The following is an 18,731-nucleotide window of genomic DNA, read 5'->3' on the forward strand; positions in this document are numbered from 1 at the left end:
AAGGAGAACCCAAAGAAAAACATATAGGCATCCTCCTGAATATTAACCTTCATCAGGCGATGAAAGGAGACAGAGACAGAGACCCACATTGGAGCACCGGACTGAAATCTCAAGGTCCAAATCAGGAGCAGAAGGAGAGAGAGCACGAGCAAGGAACTCAGGACTGCGAGGGGTGCACCCACACACTGAGACAATGGGGATGTTCTATGGGGAACTCACCAAGGCCAGCTGGCCTGGGTTTGAAAAGGCCTGGGTTAAAACCGATCTCGCTGAACATAGCGGACAATGAGGACTACTGAGACCTCAAGAACAATGGCAATGGGTTTTTGATCCTACTAAGAAGGGCATTTAAAGTTACATATGGTTGTTAGTCTCCATGTGGGTGCTGGGAATTGAACCTGTTTTTTCTGATGATCAGAATATACTGTATAAAAATTTTTTTCAATAAAAAAAAGAATTTAGTAGTAAAAAAAACATGACATATACACTTACTATGCCCAGTCAATTTATTTTTAAAAGCATGTATATGAATATTCTCTTCTTTTATACACATATAGTTATACATATTCATGTACAAACTTGTGTACATAAAGAGATGGGGGAGAAGACCAAAACAAATCAAAGAACTGCATAAAATGTGGACAATCAATGTAAACAGGTAAGAACTGTATTCTTATATTTATTTCCTTCAAACACAATTTTCAGAGGTCTAGACCATCACTCCACTTTGGCAAGTGCACTACCCAAGCCAAACAGCTTATTCAAGAGCATTTTCCATATCACCATACAGTGGCTTGCAGACCAACACACGAACCTATTGTCTGAATGATAGCATTCTGCACAATCTTCTCATCATTGTCCTTGGAACTTAAGGGGATGCTGCCCACAGACCCCTGCTGGCTGTCATTGGCTTCCAGCTCCACACTGAGTCGCAGGTGTTTCAACAGGGTGTTGAAGACTTCCAGCACCGTTGGCCCTGTGAAAGACCATCTTTGTGAGGATGTAATCTCAAGAACAGCTCTCAAAATTCCAAACAAACTTTATAGTTACTTTCTTTTCCTGTTAACAGTACCTAATAATTTATGAGCTATCCAGTTCATTTTTCTTTAAGTTGTATAACTAAACAATAAGGTCTCACAGTCACAGTACAAGCATATTTTGGGTATCTATGAGGAACCTGCTGTTTGGCTTTGGTACAACCTGCATAATAAACTATCCCAATCTTTCTACCTGTCAGTTTCAAACCCAAGACCAATGGCTGAGGTACCTATTTAACTTACTGAAAAAGACCTGGTTGCCAGGCTCTCCCAGCATCTCTCAGTCCCTATCTGTTTCAGGGTATGATTAGCATATCCCACCCTCTACCCTGACCTCTCCAGCCCAGGGGATGGGCTGCCCTTCCCCCAAAAGACTCTTCCCTATATAATCCAGACATTTTGGTGACTCATCTGTTTTGTACTTTTGGCCCCTGTATCTCTATCATATTCCCTCATTTCCCTAACCACATGTGCATGAAACAGCAAGATACTGGGCTTGTTCTTTTCCCTTTGCTACCTGCTACAATCTACCAGCTTCCCAGGCATGCTGCCCAAGGTCGGGTTTTTCCATCACACTTAAGACAATGACAGCAATTCTTCCCAGCCAGTTCTACACTGCAGTACATCTCTACTCAGTCTTTGAAGCTTCCATGAACTGCAGAATGACTTGCTTGCACTGTAACTTTAAAGATACTTCTTTCGTTTCTCCCACACATTCTAGCAAAATGGGCCTCATAGTATTCTGCTTTTGCTAATCTACATTTCTGCAGTTTTTTAATTCCTGGTTGTCTCAGGCTACATGTGATCAAAGTCTCTTTATAACTGAGAATCATGCAGAATTGTCTACATAAACTAAATGTGGAAGAAGCCCTTCGTCAAAATGGCTGTGGTCACAAATGTTTGGTATTATTTGCAGTAATGTCTGTTGTAATGTTTGCACACATGTGTATATGTTTCTGTGTGTGTTGGTAATAACTATGTATACAAAAATAGTTTATGGGCAGTATTCAAATACAAACACCAAATTCATCAGTGCTTCCTATACTTCTTATTCACAAAGATGGTAAGAGGTTTTTAGTGTTCCTACATTAAAACAAGTGGAGTCCACTTCCAAGACATGTCAGCACTGAGAATATTTCAACATTGAAGCATTTTAGATTTTGGACTTTCGGACTAGGAAATCTGAACCTGAATCAGGTGTAGTAGTGTGGTCCTGAAAGCTCAGCTACTCCAGAGGCTGAGGCAGGAAAGTTTCAAGTTGAAGGCCTACATAAGCAACATAATGAGATGAAGGCCAGCCTGGAATGTTTAGTAAAATGTCATCTCAAAAACGATAAAGACAGCTAGGATGTGACTCAGTAGCAGTACACTTATCTAGGACGTGCACAGCCCTTAGTTGAATACTTAGCGACATTTAAAAAAAAAAGAATGTTCAATTGTTCAATTTATATCACTTTTGAAATCTGTATTCACCCAATGTTCAGTATATAAATCATATTTTAAACCCTTTGTAAAAGAAGGATAAGAGAAAGGAAATGAAAAAGGGGAGGAAAAAAAGGAAAAACTGATTATATACGCTCAAACTACAGAAAATTTGAAAATATGTAGAGAAATCTTAAAGGGTGCTTCATAGACAATTACTGGGAAAACACTTCATATTATTAATGCATTCCTTTTGTGTTTTATTGATACTCACCTATAGAACCTTTAGCAGCAATAGCGACAGCCTCCAACAGAACCTGAATGATACCTGCTCGAACCCGTGGAGAATCTTTCTTACAAGAGTCAAGGTGTCCAAGAATTTCCTGGATCACATGGTGAGAATACTGAGCCTAAGGGAAGCAAATAGCACAAAGATGTGTGAGCAAATAAATGTACATGACATATCTGTAAGAATGAAAAGGTACATCGTATTCATTATAGAGAACTGATATTTATAATATGTAGCTCGCCCCCGCCCCCCCAAAAAATCATTGCTTTAAAGAACAGTGATATTGGAAACTATTTATGACATCTTGAGTAAAGAAAGCAAATTACCAAATACTGTATTTAAGTTGTTGTTGGTAATGGGAGCAGGGGTGTTTTAAAATATGGCTCGGGGATTAAGTGCACTGGCTGCTCTTTTTCAGAGTATGGCTCCCAGTACTCACATGGGAGCTCACAACTGTTTGTAATGGATCTGATGTCTACCTCTAGATTCTCTGGATATTGAGCATGCATGAGATGAAAATATATGCATGCAGGAGGAGAGAGGCGAGAGAGAACTGATTATTGAGAGTTGTCCTCTGACTTCTACATGCATGCCATGGCACACATGTGCCTACATTCAATACATACACACACACAGACACAGACACAGACACACACACACCATTAGTACTATTACTACCAGCACAACCTAGAATTGAACTTCTTACCTGGGAAACTTCATGCTCCACATGAAGCACATGCAGCTAAGTCTACCTTGTTTAAAAGTATTTAATTTACTGGCTGACCAGGACACTTCTGTAACTGAGGGTGAGGAAGTTTTTAACAACTATACACATTAAGGCTTTCTTAGGGAAATTAGGACCCATGTTCATCCTACTTACAAGGGATCAGCTAAAAATAGTATAATATATTAAAAAGAATGCATAGTGAAAGAATCAAAACTGAAGACATGAAATCACATTTGAATTAAGAACTAATCAAATATTTTCAGATTTTAAGGTGAGAAAAACCAAAGGTGGTCCTTTGTAGAAGACAGTGCTCATAAGATTCTATAAAGAACATAAGCTATAACAAAGGAAAACCAATGCCAGCTCAACTGTATAGTAGAAGCACACAATATATGAGTTACATAACTGCACTAAAAGTGCCACAATAAAATTATCTAATCCTCTTATGTTTCATCTTGGCAAGTAAGAAAACAAGCAGTAAATGAGAAAAATACAAATAAGAACATGCCATGTGCCAGCTACAGTGGTGTAGGCCTTTGATTCCAGCACTTAGGAGGCAGAGGCAGGCTGATCTCTGAGTTTGAGGTTATCCTGGCCTACATAGTGAGTTTTAGGATACTCAGAGCCTCAGAATGAGACCCTGCCTCAGAAAACCAACAAAACAAAACAAAGACAAAACAAAAACCATGCTTTGTATCCTAGTTCTCCACTTGTTTGGTGCTATGCACATCTACACAGAATAATCACTACTTATTTAATAGACAAGCAGTTCATTAAATCTTACCTGAATAGAATACATTATAATCTTAAAGCAGTGAACTGCAAATTCATTAGGATCCCATAGCTTGTGATGATCTAAATGCCTGTAAATAACAATTAGAATTAGGAACTCTTGGCTTTTAATAACACCTTCTTTTAAAACCTTCAACAATATAAAAATCAGAAAACTTTCTAAACGAAAATCAAGGGTTCCACGTTCCTAACTATGGCACACATTTCTAACTGCTAAGCTTGGCCATACAGTAGTGCAAAGGGCGATTAAACAGTATACTTTGATTGTTAGTATACTAAGTGTTCATGGTGGTTCGTGACTCTCAGGCCTGAAACCTTCTAATATAGGACTTTATTCCTATAACAACTAGCACATTGACCATTAATATTTTCAAATGGCAATTCTTGCTATTTTACAACTTTCAGCTAAGATTGCCAATAATTATCTAAAGACTTAAAATGTTGGGATTTCTCTGGTGTTTAGTCTTTCTCGTCTCATTTCACAATTAACCCCTTCACTGCATCCAGCATGCCAGCTGTCTTGTAATCAGTGTTGAAGGAAAATGTGCTATTTCAAATTCTTAAGGAATCTTTTATTTTCTTTATGGATCAAGTAACAATTGAAATAAAAAGCCTATTTCAATGGTGGAACTAAAATATACTTTGGAAATAAAATCACCAAAGTAGTTTTTTATATTTACCTACATCTAACTTAAAAAACATTACTCCAAACTCAAGATAGCTATGAATTTCCTATTTTTAAATGACAGATCACTTTCTGACCTTTTCTCATAATCTATAATTATTGTGCATATCTTTCATCTATCTGGTGATATTTTTCATAAATTTCCAAATTACACCGTACCTTACTGTAGACAATATCCAGTTAATTAATTAAATAGCTATTAGATAGGGAAAGGCCAACATCATTGAATATGGAGAAAGTCAAGATGGAATCTAACTAAAAGTTTCATCACTACTGACTAGCATTCAAGGCACTCTGTACGTTATCAAAGGAAAAAGATAATCATCATTATCACCTAGCTACAAACCTTGAGACCTGCAATAGAGAGCTACCTGCAAAATCTACTGGTGCACAAGAGGCACAACTAACAATATGGAAGTCACCAGAAACCTTTGACCAGACTTAGGTCCTATTCTGTGAGATGGAACCCATACCTGACATTGCTAATGTGGCTTAGGGGGAAAACCTACTACTATTATTTTGCTATGCGACATGCTGCTGTACTTATAGATCAGTGCCTTACTCAATCCACATCAAGGAAATTTCTTACAGTACATGGGAATAAACACAGAGACACAGACAGAAAAATATGCAGAAAATCAGAAACTTTAGAGCATCCAGTCCTAATGAGAAGTCTTTATCAAACTACTCCTCCACAAGGGTTGCCAGATGAGGCAGAAAGGCTATTAAAGCTGTAAGTGATAGATGACACCACCTTCATCATACTACTTCCCCCAGGGCTCAGAGATCTATGAAGAAGGGGAGGCAGAAAGGCTATTGGGAGCTAGAAGTGATGGGTAGCTCCAAAAACACTGTCTTCTAGACACATGGAAATCATGTCTTCCTGATACAACAGGATTAATGCACACATGAACTCAGAGACTGCAGCAGCAGCATGTACTAGACCTGGAAAAGTTCAAGCCAGACAGGGTCCCAGCACTGGGTGGGAGATGTGGGCAGAGAGCCCACCCTTAACCAAGAAGCTCTTTGTAGCTTTCTTCAATGTAGTCTCACTGGGGCTCTCAAACCACACTGTAGAACAGAACCCATGCACAGGAGTAGCTGGTTAGCACAAAACAAACAGTGGTATTTTTGTAGACCTTTAGTTCTGTTTTGCTTTGTTTGGGTACTTTTTTTGGTCTTACTCATCTTCAGATTGTTTTGATGTTTGTGGGAGATTTTTTTCCCCTCCCTCCTTATCTTTTTTTCTTTGTATTGAAAGAAAGAGAAAGAACATAAAGTTGGGTGGGTACAAAGGTGGAGAGGATCTAGAAGGAAAAGCATGATGAAAATATATTATGTGAAAGCCTTTTTAATTTAAATCGGAGAGACACAAGCCTACTTTAAATTGTTCAAGTACAGATAATGTGGTAAAATCTGACTTACAGGCTAGCTAGCTCAAATTCTATTATTAAGCCTAAATATTTGGATTTAAGTAAAAATAATTCCCTTTTAATGTAGGTAACATAATTTGGTTACTTTTTAGTAGCATATCCATAAGGCCACTGTGATAAAGACGATCACACGTTGTTTTGATGAGCTGATGATACTCTTGATTTTTAATAAATTTTTGTCACTTAATGATTCCTGCATTTAAAAGTTAACTTGGAACATGTAGTAAAAACACCTGCCCTAAGAATTACGCATGTTACACACAAAATATACATGCACATGTTAAGTCCATTATTATAATCAGAGGGAGAAAAGAAGATGATGGTGAACTTTAAAAAGGAAAGCTCAATTTTAAAGAGGCCAGCAATTACACAGGATATTATAGCAGACTGCACTACCATCCAATGATGGAGTAAGGAGCACAAGACCTGGAAGCCCTGCCTGCAAGATACTGATTATTCAAAGAACCTGGAAGACATCATGTAAGGACCAGTGGGGCTTGCAATATTCTTAACAAAATTCACTCAGTAAAGTGAACAGAATCAAAAGCTCCCAGCCAAGGTTAAAAAAAAAAAAAAAAAAGCTGGGGGCAGAGATATAGCTCCTAGGAAGGTGCTAGGTTCAGTTTCTAGAACTGGGGCGGGGGGTGGGGGGAGGAAGGAAGGAAGAAAAGAGGGAGGGCGAGAAACAATGTGTGTCACATGGTGGCACTGTCTAATTTCTCAATGCACATGTGTACACAACATTAAATTTAATACTGTACTTTAAACTTAAAGGGAAAAAAAAGGAAAATAGAATGCCCAATGCTACCTTCACAATGTTACTTGACATGTAAAAAGCCATTATTTGGTATGGTAAGTGAAAAAATTTAATTGGAAAGTCTTTATCCTTCATAAGAAATTTATACAACTACTACATAGCAAAGTCACAGATAACCAGGAAAATAGAAGAACTCACGCAAAAACTGGCCTAACAGCATTATTCATATTTCCGAAAGTTGCTCTGCCCAGCAGTTCTCTGAAACAGCTCTCAGCCAGCACTGCAGGGTTCTCTTCTTTGTCAGCTACAGAGGGGGAGGAAGGCGGACCTACGCGACTGAAAGAGAAATAAAAAAGGTCAGAGTCACAATTCTTATTTTAGTTCTAAAGGATAAACAGAAAACACTTTACTTCTCAGAAATGTTAAAAAGACATTTTTCTTTGCTCTCAAATAATTTTAATATTAAAGCTTAATTCTAATGTTTATGAACTTAGCATCACAGGAGTTAAGCATATAATCTTCCAAAAGGAGTGTCTAAATTCAGCTAGAAAGAATATCTTTTATGCCAATAAAACACTCAGACTGGGTGTGGTGGTACCCACCTTTAATCCCAGCACTCAGACAGAAGCAGGAGGATCTTTGGAAGTTCAAGACCAACTTAGTCTGCAACATGAGCTACATAGTGAGTGAAACCCTACCTCAAAAAAAAAAAAAAAAAAAAAAAAAAAAGCAACAACAAAATTCAACAGCTCATTTTCATAGAATTTCTCAACATTCATAGCAATACAAATCCTAGTGAGCACTAGGTCTGGAAAAAACATCTTTAGCCATCCTCTATTTAACTTTAACTGGGAACAAATGAAAAGAATGGAAAAGCCATGATGTAACTCACATGTAAAAAAAGAAAAAATTTAAACCAATTAGAATAGCTGTATATAGAGACATTTTCAGTAAAAAGTTATTTGCTTTGTCCATATTTTGAGATATTATGCTTTTTGGCAACACATTTATTGCAACAAAAATAAAAAAAATACATCTGTGGCAGTGGAATTACACCAGAAAAACACAATTTATGGTTTGGTATCCAGTCTCTATTTCCAATATTTTCTTCCCTTTTATTAAAAATGTTTTTTTTTTCTCATATAATATTTCGCTCCCTGTATTCCTTCCAGCTCCTCCTACCTCCCCTCTTATCTGGAGTCACACCTTTCCTGTCTCTCATTATAAAATAAGCTTTTATGGGATGATAATAAATAACATATAATAAGATAATACAAAAACAAACACACTGGAATTGAACAAAATAAATAGAAGAAAAAAAGAATCAGAGAAGGCAAAAAAAACAGAGATCCACTTGTTTGTCCACTAAGGAATTCTATAAAAACACGAAACAGGAGCCATAATGCATATGCAAAGGACCTGTAAGGTAAAAGAGAGAAATGTGTGTGTGTGTATATTAAAGACAAAATTAATAAAAAATAAACTTTCAAAAAAGGAAGCGTCCTGACATGTTATGCGACAAGGAACCTCCAAAAATGCTGTTGAGCTCATTTTCGGGAGGCCATCTACTTTTAAGGGCCTACTTTTAAGAGTGGTTTGTTTCCTCAATAAGACTTACTAGGAGGAAACTAAATTTTCATTTGCCAATGATTATCAATTTGTTTCTAGTATCTTACTTATGATAACATTGGGTCTCAGTGGAAAAAATAGGTCCCCAACTAGGTAAAGATTCTTATATTTCAGATAGGAAAATCTTAAGCCTTAGTTACAACACTAAAAGTAGAAAAAAACCACATAACATTCTAAAATATATCATTTTACGCTTTCAGGGATAATTACAAAGCTGGAGATAGTCACATCCGGAACTTATGCATCAATCCTTCCTGCAGTTGGCATCAACTGGAATACATATTATTCCATCTGTGTTAGCACAGAATTTTATACCTCATTTCTAAATCAATTTTAATGGTTTGCATAGATCATGAAAGTTATAAGGACATTTTATTATTTGTAACTGTAAGATAAAATACTTTTAAATTAAATTCTGTTTCAGACTTTTCAAAGTGCAAGAACCAAGATGAACCAAGCCAACCTGGATAATTAATTCTGTATTAGCTGCTCAGTAACACATTCATCCTGTATAAGTAACAAAATGGGGGGATGCATGCTTCTTGCACTTAGAAAAATGTAGAAAACATTCAGAATGGCAAGTGCATCTGAATACTGTGGGGGACAAATGAAAACCAGCATTACCCAAAGCCAGTACTTCATCCCAAATATCTAGAGCTATCAATCAAAAACCAATAGTGCCTGGCTTTTGGTTGAAAAATTATCAGTGTTTGCTTTGCCACTGTAAGAGAAGCTTAGCCCTAAAGCGGTTGGGGCAAATAAGGAGACCCACAACTGGGCAATATGCTGAGAGTAAGAGACCTCTAAATACTTAGTCCTAAATGGGATGTTTCATCAAACCCTTCCCCTCAGGGCTCAGGAAGCAGTGCAGATGGAAGACACCAAGGACACGATGTTTTACAGACACAACAGGGCTGATGACACATATGAATTCACAGAGACCTTGGCAACACGCAGATCAAACCAGATTCCATCCCACTGCTGAGTGGGGCAAGTGGACATAGCCCCTATCCCTAACACAAACGCTGTCTCTCCAAGTGTCAACAACACACAAAGGAAAACTTTTTCTCTTTTTGTATAAAACCACACTTAAGGGCAGGCCCCATGCCCAGGAGTATATGGCCAAGACAAAAAAAACTCAATGATACTTTTGAAGAATTTTTTTTTTGTCTCATAATGCTTAAGTTGTTTTTTTTTTTTTGGTATTGTTTTGTTTTTCTTTTCATTGTTTGTTTTTTGAGACAGGGTTTCTCTGTGTAGATCAAGCTGGCCCAAACACAGAGATCCACCTGCCTCTGCCTCCGAATGCTGGAATTAATGTGTGTGCTGCCACTACCACCCTGCTATTTGCGTATTTTTCACCTTACTGGTCTTTGCTTATATATTATGGTTTCTGATGTTGTGTTTTTTATGGCTTTTGTGTGTGTGTGTGTGCGCGCCCATGTTTGTGTCTCTCTGAGTGTATATGTGTTCCACAAGCTTTCTCTTTGTTTTTGTTTTATGTTTGTTTTCTTTTGTTTTATTCTGGTTTGTCTGTTTTCTAAAGAGAGACAGAAAGAAAGCATGGGGTCATGAGTGGGGAATTAAGAAGGACCTGGGAGGAGATGAGGGAGGGCAAACTGTGATCAAAATATATTGTATAAAATTGTTTTCAATAAAATACAATTAATAGCAATTATTATTATTATTTTATTTTAGACTCCATATGAGAAAGCATATCGGATCTGAAAGAAGCAATAGAAGTTTAGCTATAATTTCTGATTCTCATGGTTAAATTTAGGCAGTACTAATTAAAGTTAATATACATGTCCAATAGTAACCAACAAATAATTTGTTCATTAAAAAATTTATCCCATTTATTTAGGTAGTGTGCTTGCCGGTATGTGTTCGTGTACATGCTACAGCATAAGTGTGGAAGTCAGAGGACAACTTGTGGGAGTCAGTTTTCCTTCTAACATGTGCATGTCAGGGATTCAACTCAGATCATCCGCTTTGGTCACAAGCACCTTTACCTTGTGAACCATCTCACCAGCTCAGAGTTTAAATGTATTCTAATAGAGAATGAAGTCCTAAGTGTATGAATAAGGAACTGTGACTCCCAATGCTAATATGATCATTACAAATTTATATATTTCGAGAAAGGTACATATTTTTAAACTCATGCAAAATTATGAGACTACATTTATATAATGATAGAAACCAAACATTCTTATCCAAACAAGCACATGAATATATAGATATACAATGCAACACAGCCATTAGTATCTTTTTGAAAAGATTTTTATTTTTGATTACATGTAAATGTCTGTGTGCTGTCTGTGTGCGTGTATGGGTACGTGCACGTGAATGCAGATGCCCATGATGGATCCCCCTGGAGCTGTAGTTACAGACAACTGCAAGCTGGCCAAAATGGGTGCTTAGAACAGAACTCAGGTCCTTTGCAAGAAGAGTATGCCCTCTTAACTGTTGAGCCATCTCTCCATCCCCAGCTTTAGTATCTTTATACAGTACCTGTCAACTTCTTCTATCTTCTGCATGTTAAACAGAAGGGACGGAACAATTTTGTCCATATGCTGTGGTTCCCAAATGGTAGCCCGAAGTTCATCATTAACTGTTTTTCGAACCACACCTTGAATACCTCTTATCCCAGCAATACGAATCCTATAAGGATGAGAGGAAAAAAAGATCCATGAAAATAGATATTTAAACAAGTTTGTTTGTCTACCTAAGAGAATGTATGTCAATATTGCTCTCTCAACCATAAAATATTTTAAGGTAACATGTAATATGTGTAAGAAAATAAAATCTCAAAAATCTTATGCCGGTTACCCAGTTGTCAGTCTAAAGTCAGTAAGCTCCCACTTGCTCGGGTCAGCTGTTTCTGTGGGTTTCCCCACCACGGTCTTGGTCCCTTTACTCATAATATCACTCCTCCCTCTTTATGACTGGACTCCAGGAATTCGGCCCAATGCTTAGCTGTGGATCTCTGCAACTGCTTCCATAAGTTACTGGATGAAGGTTCTATGATGACAATTAAGGTAGTTATCAATCTGATTACAACTCTGAATGTGGGTAACGGTTGTGTGGCTTGGGCAATTTGTGTGGCCACCTGCAGTGGAACCAGTATTTATCCCTAGTGCATGAAGAGGCTCTCTGGAGCCCATTCCCTATGGAGGGATACCTTGCTCAGCCTAGATACAGGGGCCCTTGGTCCTGCCTCAAGTGATGTGATAGACTTTGCTGATTCCCCATGGGGGGAGGGGCTTACCCTCTCTGAGGAGTGGATGGGGGGTAGGGTGGAGAGAAGGAGGAAGAAAAACCTGGGATTGTATGTAAAATAAGATGGTTTTAAAAAGAAAAGAGAAATCTAAAGTGAACACTGAAAGATATATTCAAGAGACTTTCAACACCATCTTTATAAATCAGTGAAGTTTAAAATTCTGTAAACTATAGAAATATCTATTAGATATCTTATCTGCTAATAAAAAGGCAATCAGAAGCCTAGCTTCTTATAAGATGATGGTAATAAGCTACTGGTTTGAGGGCTCAAAACTGAGTGCTCACTCCCCCTAGTGAGCACTGCGCTTCTGCCCACTCTGCCCCAAGAACCCCCTCACCTCTCAGAAAGGGAAGCTTCTTCATTTAAAACTTGTGTTTACAAACATGCACACAGGACCTGTAATTTACCAGTGTTGCCCTAAACTCCTATCACAATTCATAAGCCCAATTTCCTCATGGTTGTCTTCACGCTTCTTGGCAAAAAGAAAACTGTAGGTTCAAGAAAGAGAAGTGACTAGATTCTCATAGCCTCCAGAAGGACACAAAGACTCAAGTAGAATTTTCCCATCTTTCTTACAAGGTATTTCTTCTCCTTAAATTACCTCTTTTATCCTAATTTCAATTTCTCCCTTTCTTTCTGCCACCTGAAATGAACACCGATTACAGTTCTGGTCAGCCCACCTAACACTGTCTCTCAGATATAATAAATAGGTTTAAAGAAGAGAACATGTATAGAAAGGAGTGGCAATACTTTACAAACCTATGGGGATATTACAAGACACTCAAGAGCAGCAGATTGCGAAACTGGAGGTGACAGGAATAAGACACTGAGCAGGAAGTGAAGTGGAAAATTTAAAGACAAATTCTGCCTATTTCAAAGCTCTGTCTATACAAGCTTCCTTACTTTATAGAGTTAGGGTTAGGGTTACTACACTGATCACATTTACTGGATGGTTTTAATGACACAAGCTAGAGTAATCAGAGAGGAAGGAGCCTCAAATGAGAAAATGCCTCCATTAGATACAGCTACAAAGCATTTTCTTAATTAGTGATCAATGTGAGAAGACCCAGCCCATTGTGGGTAGTGCCATCCCTGGTCTGTTTTATAAGAAGGCAGGTTGGGCAAGCCATGGGAAGCAAGTCAATATAGCATTCCTCCATGGCCTCTGCATCAGCTTCTGCCTCCAGGTTCCTGCCCTGACTTACTTTAGTGACAAACAGCAATATGGAAGTTTAAGATGAATAAACTCTTTCCTTCCCAACTTAGTTTTGGCCATAGTGCTTCACTGTAGTAATGCAAACCCTAACTAAGATATCACAAGTAAGCAAACACCATTATATAGGGTGTCTGCTATACATACCTGATGCCACTCTCTGGGTGAAGAAGACAAGCTCAAGGTTATATAAAGGACAATAGCCTAAGAGGAGCAGGGGATGGTAGTGACTCTGTTATAGGGCATTAGTGCATGTTGGTGATGATCAAAAGCCACTTAACCTACACAGTTAGCATTTAATCCAGATCTAACACCTGTTCTGAGTAGTACATTCTAGTCTTGATCCCCAAAACAATGTACTTTTTCCATGAGTCAATTTGAACATTTGTATCATGTAAGCTTAAGAGTGTCAGGAATAGTTGAATGATAATTCACATAACATGTCTGAACAAGGACTGCCTCACAGTAAAGACCCAACAGAGATACACTATTTGTATGTCAGTCACTATGATGATGATGATGATGAGGAGGAGGATGCCCATTATAGCTGACAGTTGTAGAGAAACTCTATTGAATTGTGATAAAGAAGCGGCAACACATCTGCTAAGAAATACATCAAGAAAGGATTAATGCAGCCACCAACCCCTTATTTACAATAGTGTACTACTTGCAAGATATGCTAGGGTAATGGTGGCACAAAGCTTGTGGAATAAAAAACCAATAACGGATTTGACTTAAGGCCTACTCCAGGAGATGGAACCCACACCCAACACTGCAAGAACTTGAAACTAGATAGCTCAGGCACCTAGGATAAAACCAAATAATAATTTTTTTTTAAAGGAAACAAAACAGAAATATAGTGATAAAATGACTCCTAGTGATATTCTATTACACTTATATAACAAGTAAAGAGTGAGAGACCTTGGAACACACAGCCCTAAATGACGTGTCTTGATCATATTCCTCCCCTGAAAGCTCAGGTAACCTCTCAGAAAAAGTGGAAAGAGTATAAATAAAGTCAGAGGGATGAAGGATATCTGCTGTGTGATAAAGCTCTTGTACAATGTAAAGATTTGTCATTCGTACTGGCTTAATAAAATGCTGATTGGCTAGTAGCCAGACAGGAAGTATAGGCAAGGCAACCAAATTAGGAAAATTATGGGAAGAGGAAAGGCAGTGACACAGTCATCAGTCAGACGCAGAGGAAGCAAGATGAGAATGTTTTACTAAGAAAAGGCACCAAGCCACATGGCTAAACATAAATAAGAATTATGGATTAATATAAGTTGTAAGAGCTAGTTAATAATAAGCCTAAGCTAATAAGCCAAAACAGTTTATAATTAATATAAGCCTCTGTGTTTCTTTGAAACTGAATGGCTATGGGACCAGGCAGGACAGAAATTTCCATCTACAAATGGCACCCAATGTTCAGCAACTATATCCACATTAAACTTGTGAGAACTTGGGAAGGGATTCTAGACATAAAAGAAGAGAGTCAAGCAAGGCTTATTGGTAGCATCACTGTCTGTTGGGCTCTGTTTGCTAGAGGTATGCAGAAGCACAGTTCCTTTAAGAAGGGCTTCCTGACTCAGCATTAGTGACAAAATCTTGCAGCTCTTTTAAGAGGCCCTGCCACCAAACATTTCAATGGTGTTTATGAGTAGCCTGTGCAGGCTTCTTGGTAGTGGCATGGGCCTTGAAAACTACACAAAGTTGTGGCAATAAACATGGCTCCTGACAGTATCTCTGCCATGAAGCTAGACTCACAGAAAGCTAAGGAATGGGACAGAGCCAGCTGCCAAAGCCGCAGCTTTAATCCTAGTCATGCTGCTAGCAGATTAAAAACTCATGTGCTCAGAAAAAGATAGACATATACAGTAAAGACAGATTCAGACAAAAAAAAAACCCTCTAAATGGTTTACAGTGTGTTTAAAAATATACTTAGCTTTGGAAGAGAAAGAAAAAAGCTAGAGAAAGTCCTAAAAAAAAAAAAAGAAAAGAAAAAAGAAAAAATAGTTGGGAGTGCTGGCTAATCAATTTAGAGTTTTTATGGGATTCCTAAGTGTGTTAGTAAGTGGGATCTCTGATACTTGTGTCTTCTCTTGGGCTCTTTTCCTTCTGTTGGTTTGTTTTGTCCAACTCTGATATGATAGTTTTTGCTTTACCTTATATATTATTTTTGTTATATTCTTAAAAAATGAATAAATGCATGGATGGATGGATGAAAACCTCGCCCCCTAGGGTAAAAGTTAACAACTAAACTGTCACTTATACCTGCAGGGAGAGGGAAAATCATTTTTTTCCAATAGGGGGATACTGAGTATATCAACCTCTCCAGTACAAGCCTATTGCCCAGAAGCAGTTGACCAATATATAAAGGACTACACAGTTTGGTTTTTGTTGTTGTCCTTGTTGGTGTGTGTGTGTGTGTGTGTGTGTGTGTATGCATCTGCATGTGTGCATCGGGATTTGATTACAGCTTGAAGTTTTTTTGTTTTGATGTTTTAATTTTTCTTGTTTTTAGGGGGTTTTGCTGTATGTGTTTGTTTTTTTGAGAAAGAAATTAAAGCTGGGTGTGTAAGGAAGGGGAGAAGATGATAGTTCAGAGCCTCATCTCCTACTGCCGAAGTCTGAAGACTCTGTATGACTGGGTTTTACTAAAATGTAAAGGGATAAAAAATAAGAACCTAAGTTAGAAACTGAAAGAAAATGTAAATAACCTGAACAAATAGACATTTATTCAAGTAACAAGAGGAAAACAGTATGCCTAACTTCAAGAATATTAATTTACTCGTTTGTTTCATAGCAATTGAAATAAAAAGTTGGCAATTTGCAACTTCAGATACCCCCCACACACACAAGAAAGATCCAGAAGTATGAAAAAGTATTACAAACACTTGCATCTGCATATAAAATATTTCAAAAAATCTACAGCATAATCCCAACACCTAAGGCTTAAGGAACATCACAGAAGAGGGGGGACAAAAATGGTAAGAGATAGAGGAACCAGGATCCAGGATGCCTGCTATTAAATTGTGTCTTCAGTATGACTCAGGGAAGATGTACCTAGGAAATCACAATATGGCTTCCTAAAGAAGACCTGAACAATGACAGCACCAGTTAATGTCAGTGTGCACAGGGTCCCATCCTTAAAGAGCTACAGTCAATTAATGAAGGCTGAAAGGAAGATGATTCCCCCAATTAGTCAGTCTTAAAAAAATACACATAATCAACATTAAATGGACTCAGCAGGTTGTGTATACACACACACACACACACAAACACACAAATATAAAACAATCATAATTAAAGAAAAGAGGCCGTGTTGAGCAGTGGTGGTGCATGGTTTTAATCCCAGCACTCAGGAGGCAGAAGTAGGTGGATCTCTGTGAGGTGGAGGCCAGCCTGGTCTACAGAGCAAGTTCCATAGCCAGGGCTACACAGAGAAACCCCTTCTCGAAAAACCAAAGGAAAAAAAAAAAAAAAAGCAAAAAAGGAGGCAGAGAAGAGAAAAGAAAAAGGCAATGATTTTGAGAGGTGGAGGGAAACTGGAGGGAAGAGAGAGGTGGGGGAATACAGTAAGAAAATTTTTAATTAATTTAATAACATCTTATGTGTATACTTAAAATATTAAAAATAGAAAATCTGAAGGTATGACCAAAAGACAAGGTTTTCCACTAGGGGGCAATAAATACCTAAAAATAAGGTAATCTTGCATTTGAATTTCTCACTCAAATACATTTTCTTATATTATCATCAAAAACTTTCAAAGTCACTATTAAAATGTCCCTTAGGAAATAACATTTTAGTACTGATGACATGGCCAGGAAGGTATATGGCAATTACAGTATCCTTCTATCTAAGATATCACATAGTGATATACAGCAAGACTCCAAATACCCTAGATCATATTGAGGGAGAATTAATTACAGAGTTAGGGAAATCACATCTGAAAAAACAATTGTTAAAGTCTCTCCTCAGCCTTCCTTCTTCAAAGACAGATAACTCCATACTTGCTTTCACTGTGCAGTTGGGGGCCTGAAATTCCTGGTTACAATTCTGTACACTGCTTGCTTCAAAGAGAATATAATGACTTCATTACCTAATTCCCACAATCATTCTGAATTAGGTTACCAGTAATGCTCAAACTAGTATTATTTATCAACATCATTTTGACTTTAACTTTAACTAAAAGCCTTTTGTTTCTATATAGAAATGACCTATATTTGAGATCACAGTCTAGATTTTTACTAATTGAAACTATAAACTTTTATTGTGCATCTCAGCTGTCTGGACAACCTCAAAGTGACAAAAGGTCAGTAATATGCATTCAAAAAGTACAAGTACATAATGAGAGTCCACTATGAGCAGGACACTTGTGAAAGTGCTTAGCGATATAGAAGTCCTCAGAACAAAGCCCCTGCCCTCCTGCACTGCTCTCTAAGAAGAAGAAGGCGGGTAGAAGTGGTGGTGCACACCTTTAACCCCAGCACTCCGAAGGCAGAGACAGGATCACTGTGAGTTTGTGGCTAGCCTGGTCTACACAGCAAGTTCCAGAATGACCAGGATTGCACAGAGGTCCTGAATTAAAAACAAACAAACAAAAAAAATCAGAATAAAAAATGAAGAGATAAGGAATAACTAGGAGGTGGGATGGGGAGAACCTTGAGTAAAGTGAGGAAACCCCAAATACGTTGAGTCAGGAGTCCCTGGGAACTGCCCTAGACTGAGAACTTATCTTTTTAAATGCCCTTAAGAGTAGCATGCCTAGCGTGTTCAAGGGACAGCAAGGAGATCCATTTGGCTGAGATAGAGAAAATAGGAGAAAATGAAAGGATGACAGAAACCGAGGCAGGATGGGTGACGGGACATTCGTGGCAAAAGTAAGGATTCTGAATTTCAACCACTCTCATCTTGAAACTTCAGCCGAATGCTCTGTGTTCCCACCACAACGGAAAAATACTTCATGAGCATCGCTCACACCTTTTGATAATCATTATCTAGTATAGAAGCACAATATCCAAAAACTTGTACTATTAGTTACGTGAGAGAAGTCACGAAGTGAACAGTACATACTCAGTTCGTATTTCTGGATCATCATGACAGGAGTGACACATAGCACTGAACCGAGACACAAAGAAGTCATAGCGTCTATGGTAGGATGGTGTGTCTTCTTCAATGTTTGCAAATTTGACAAACTAAAAAACAAAAACAACAATACAAACAAAATATGTCACTTTTTTAAAGTGTGTAAACACATTTATCCTCTTTATCGATTACACTAACGAGCAACATCCAAATAAGCAAATGGAACACATGGAACACCACACACTGCATATGTACAGAACAAACTTTATAATAATGGACTTTTGGGAAACTAATAAGACAACTTTCTAAATCAATAGAGCCTTGCAACCCGGTTAATTTCCTGAGAAACTTACTTTTACACTTTTTTGCATTTTTCAAA

The 18,731-nt window shown here is 37.8% G+C and overlaps 1 protein-coding gene across 1 annotated transcript in view; it reads right to left on the reverse strand.

Annotated features, from left to right (window-relative positions):
- Efr3a (EFR3 homolog A) overlaps positions 1 to 18,731 on the reverse strand; it is an 86,377-nt gene that overhangs the window by 28,881 nt on the left and 38,765 nt on the right. The window contains exons 5-11 of the mRNA XM_050145196.1: positions 18,341 to 18,462; positions 11,283 to 11,432; positions 7,341 to 7,478; positions 4,260 to 4,338; positions 2,734 to 2,869; positions 789 to 976; positions 580 to 626 (exon numbers count right to left, since the gene is read on the reverse strand). Coding sequence (XP_050001153.1) covers positions 580 to 626; positions 789 to 976; positions 2,734 to 2,869; positions 4,260 to 4,338; positions 7,341 to 7,478; positions 11,283 to 11,432; positions 18,341 to 18,462 — 860 coding nt within the window. The remainder of the gene's footprint in view (positions 1 to 579; positions 627 to 788; positions 977 to 2,733; positions 2,870 to 4,259; positions 4,339 to 7,340; positions 7,479 to 11,282; positions 11,433 to 18,340; positions 18,463 to 18,731) is intronic.

This window comes from Alexandromys fortis, unplaced genomic scaffold (genome assembly GCF_014885135.2).
Source record: "Alexandromys fortis isolate MF-2015 unplaced genomic scaffold, M_Fortis_MF-2015_v1.1 scaffold_2_1_26212458, whole genome shotgun sequence".
Taxonomy (NCBI): Eukaryota; Metazoa; Chordata; class Mammalia; order Rodentia; family Cricetidae; genus Alexandromys; species Alexandromys fortis.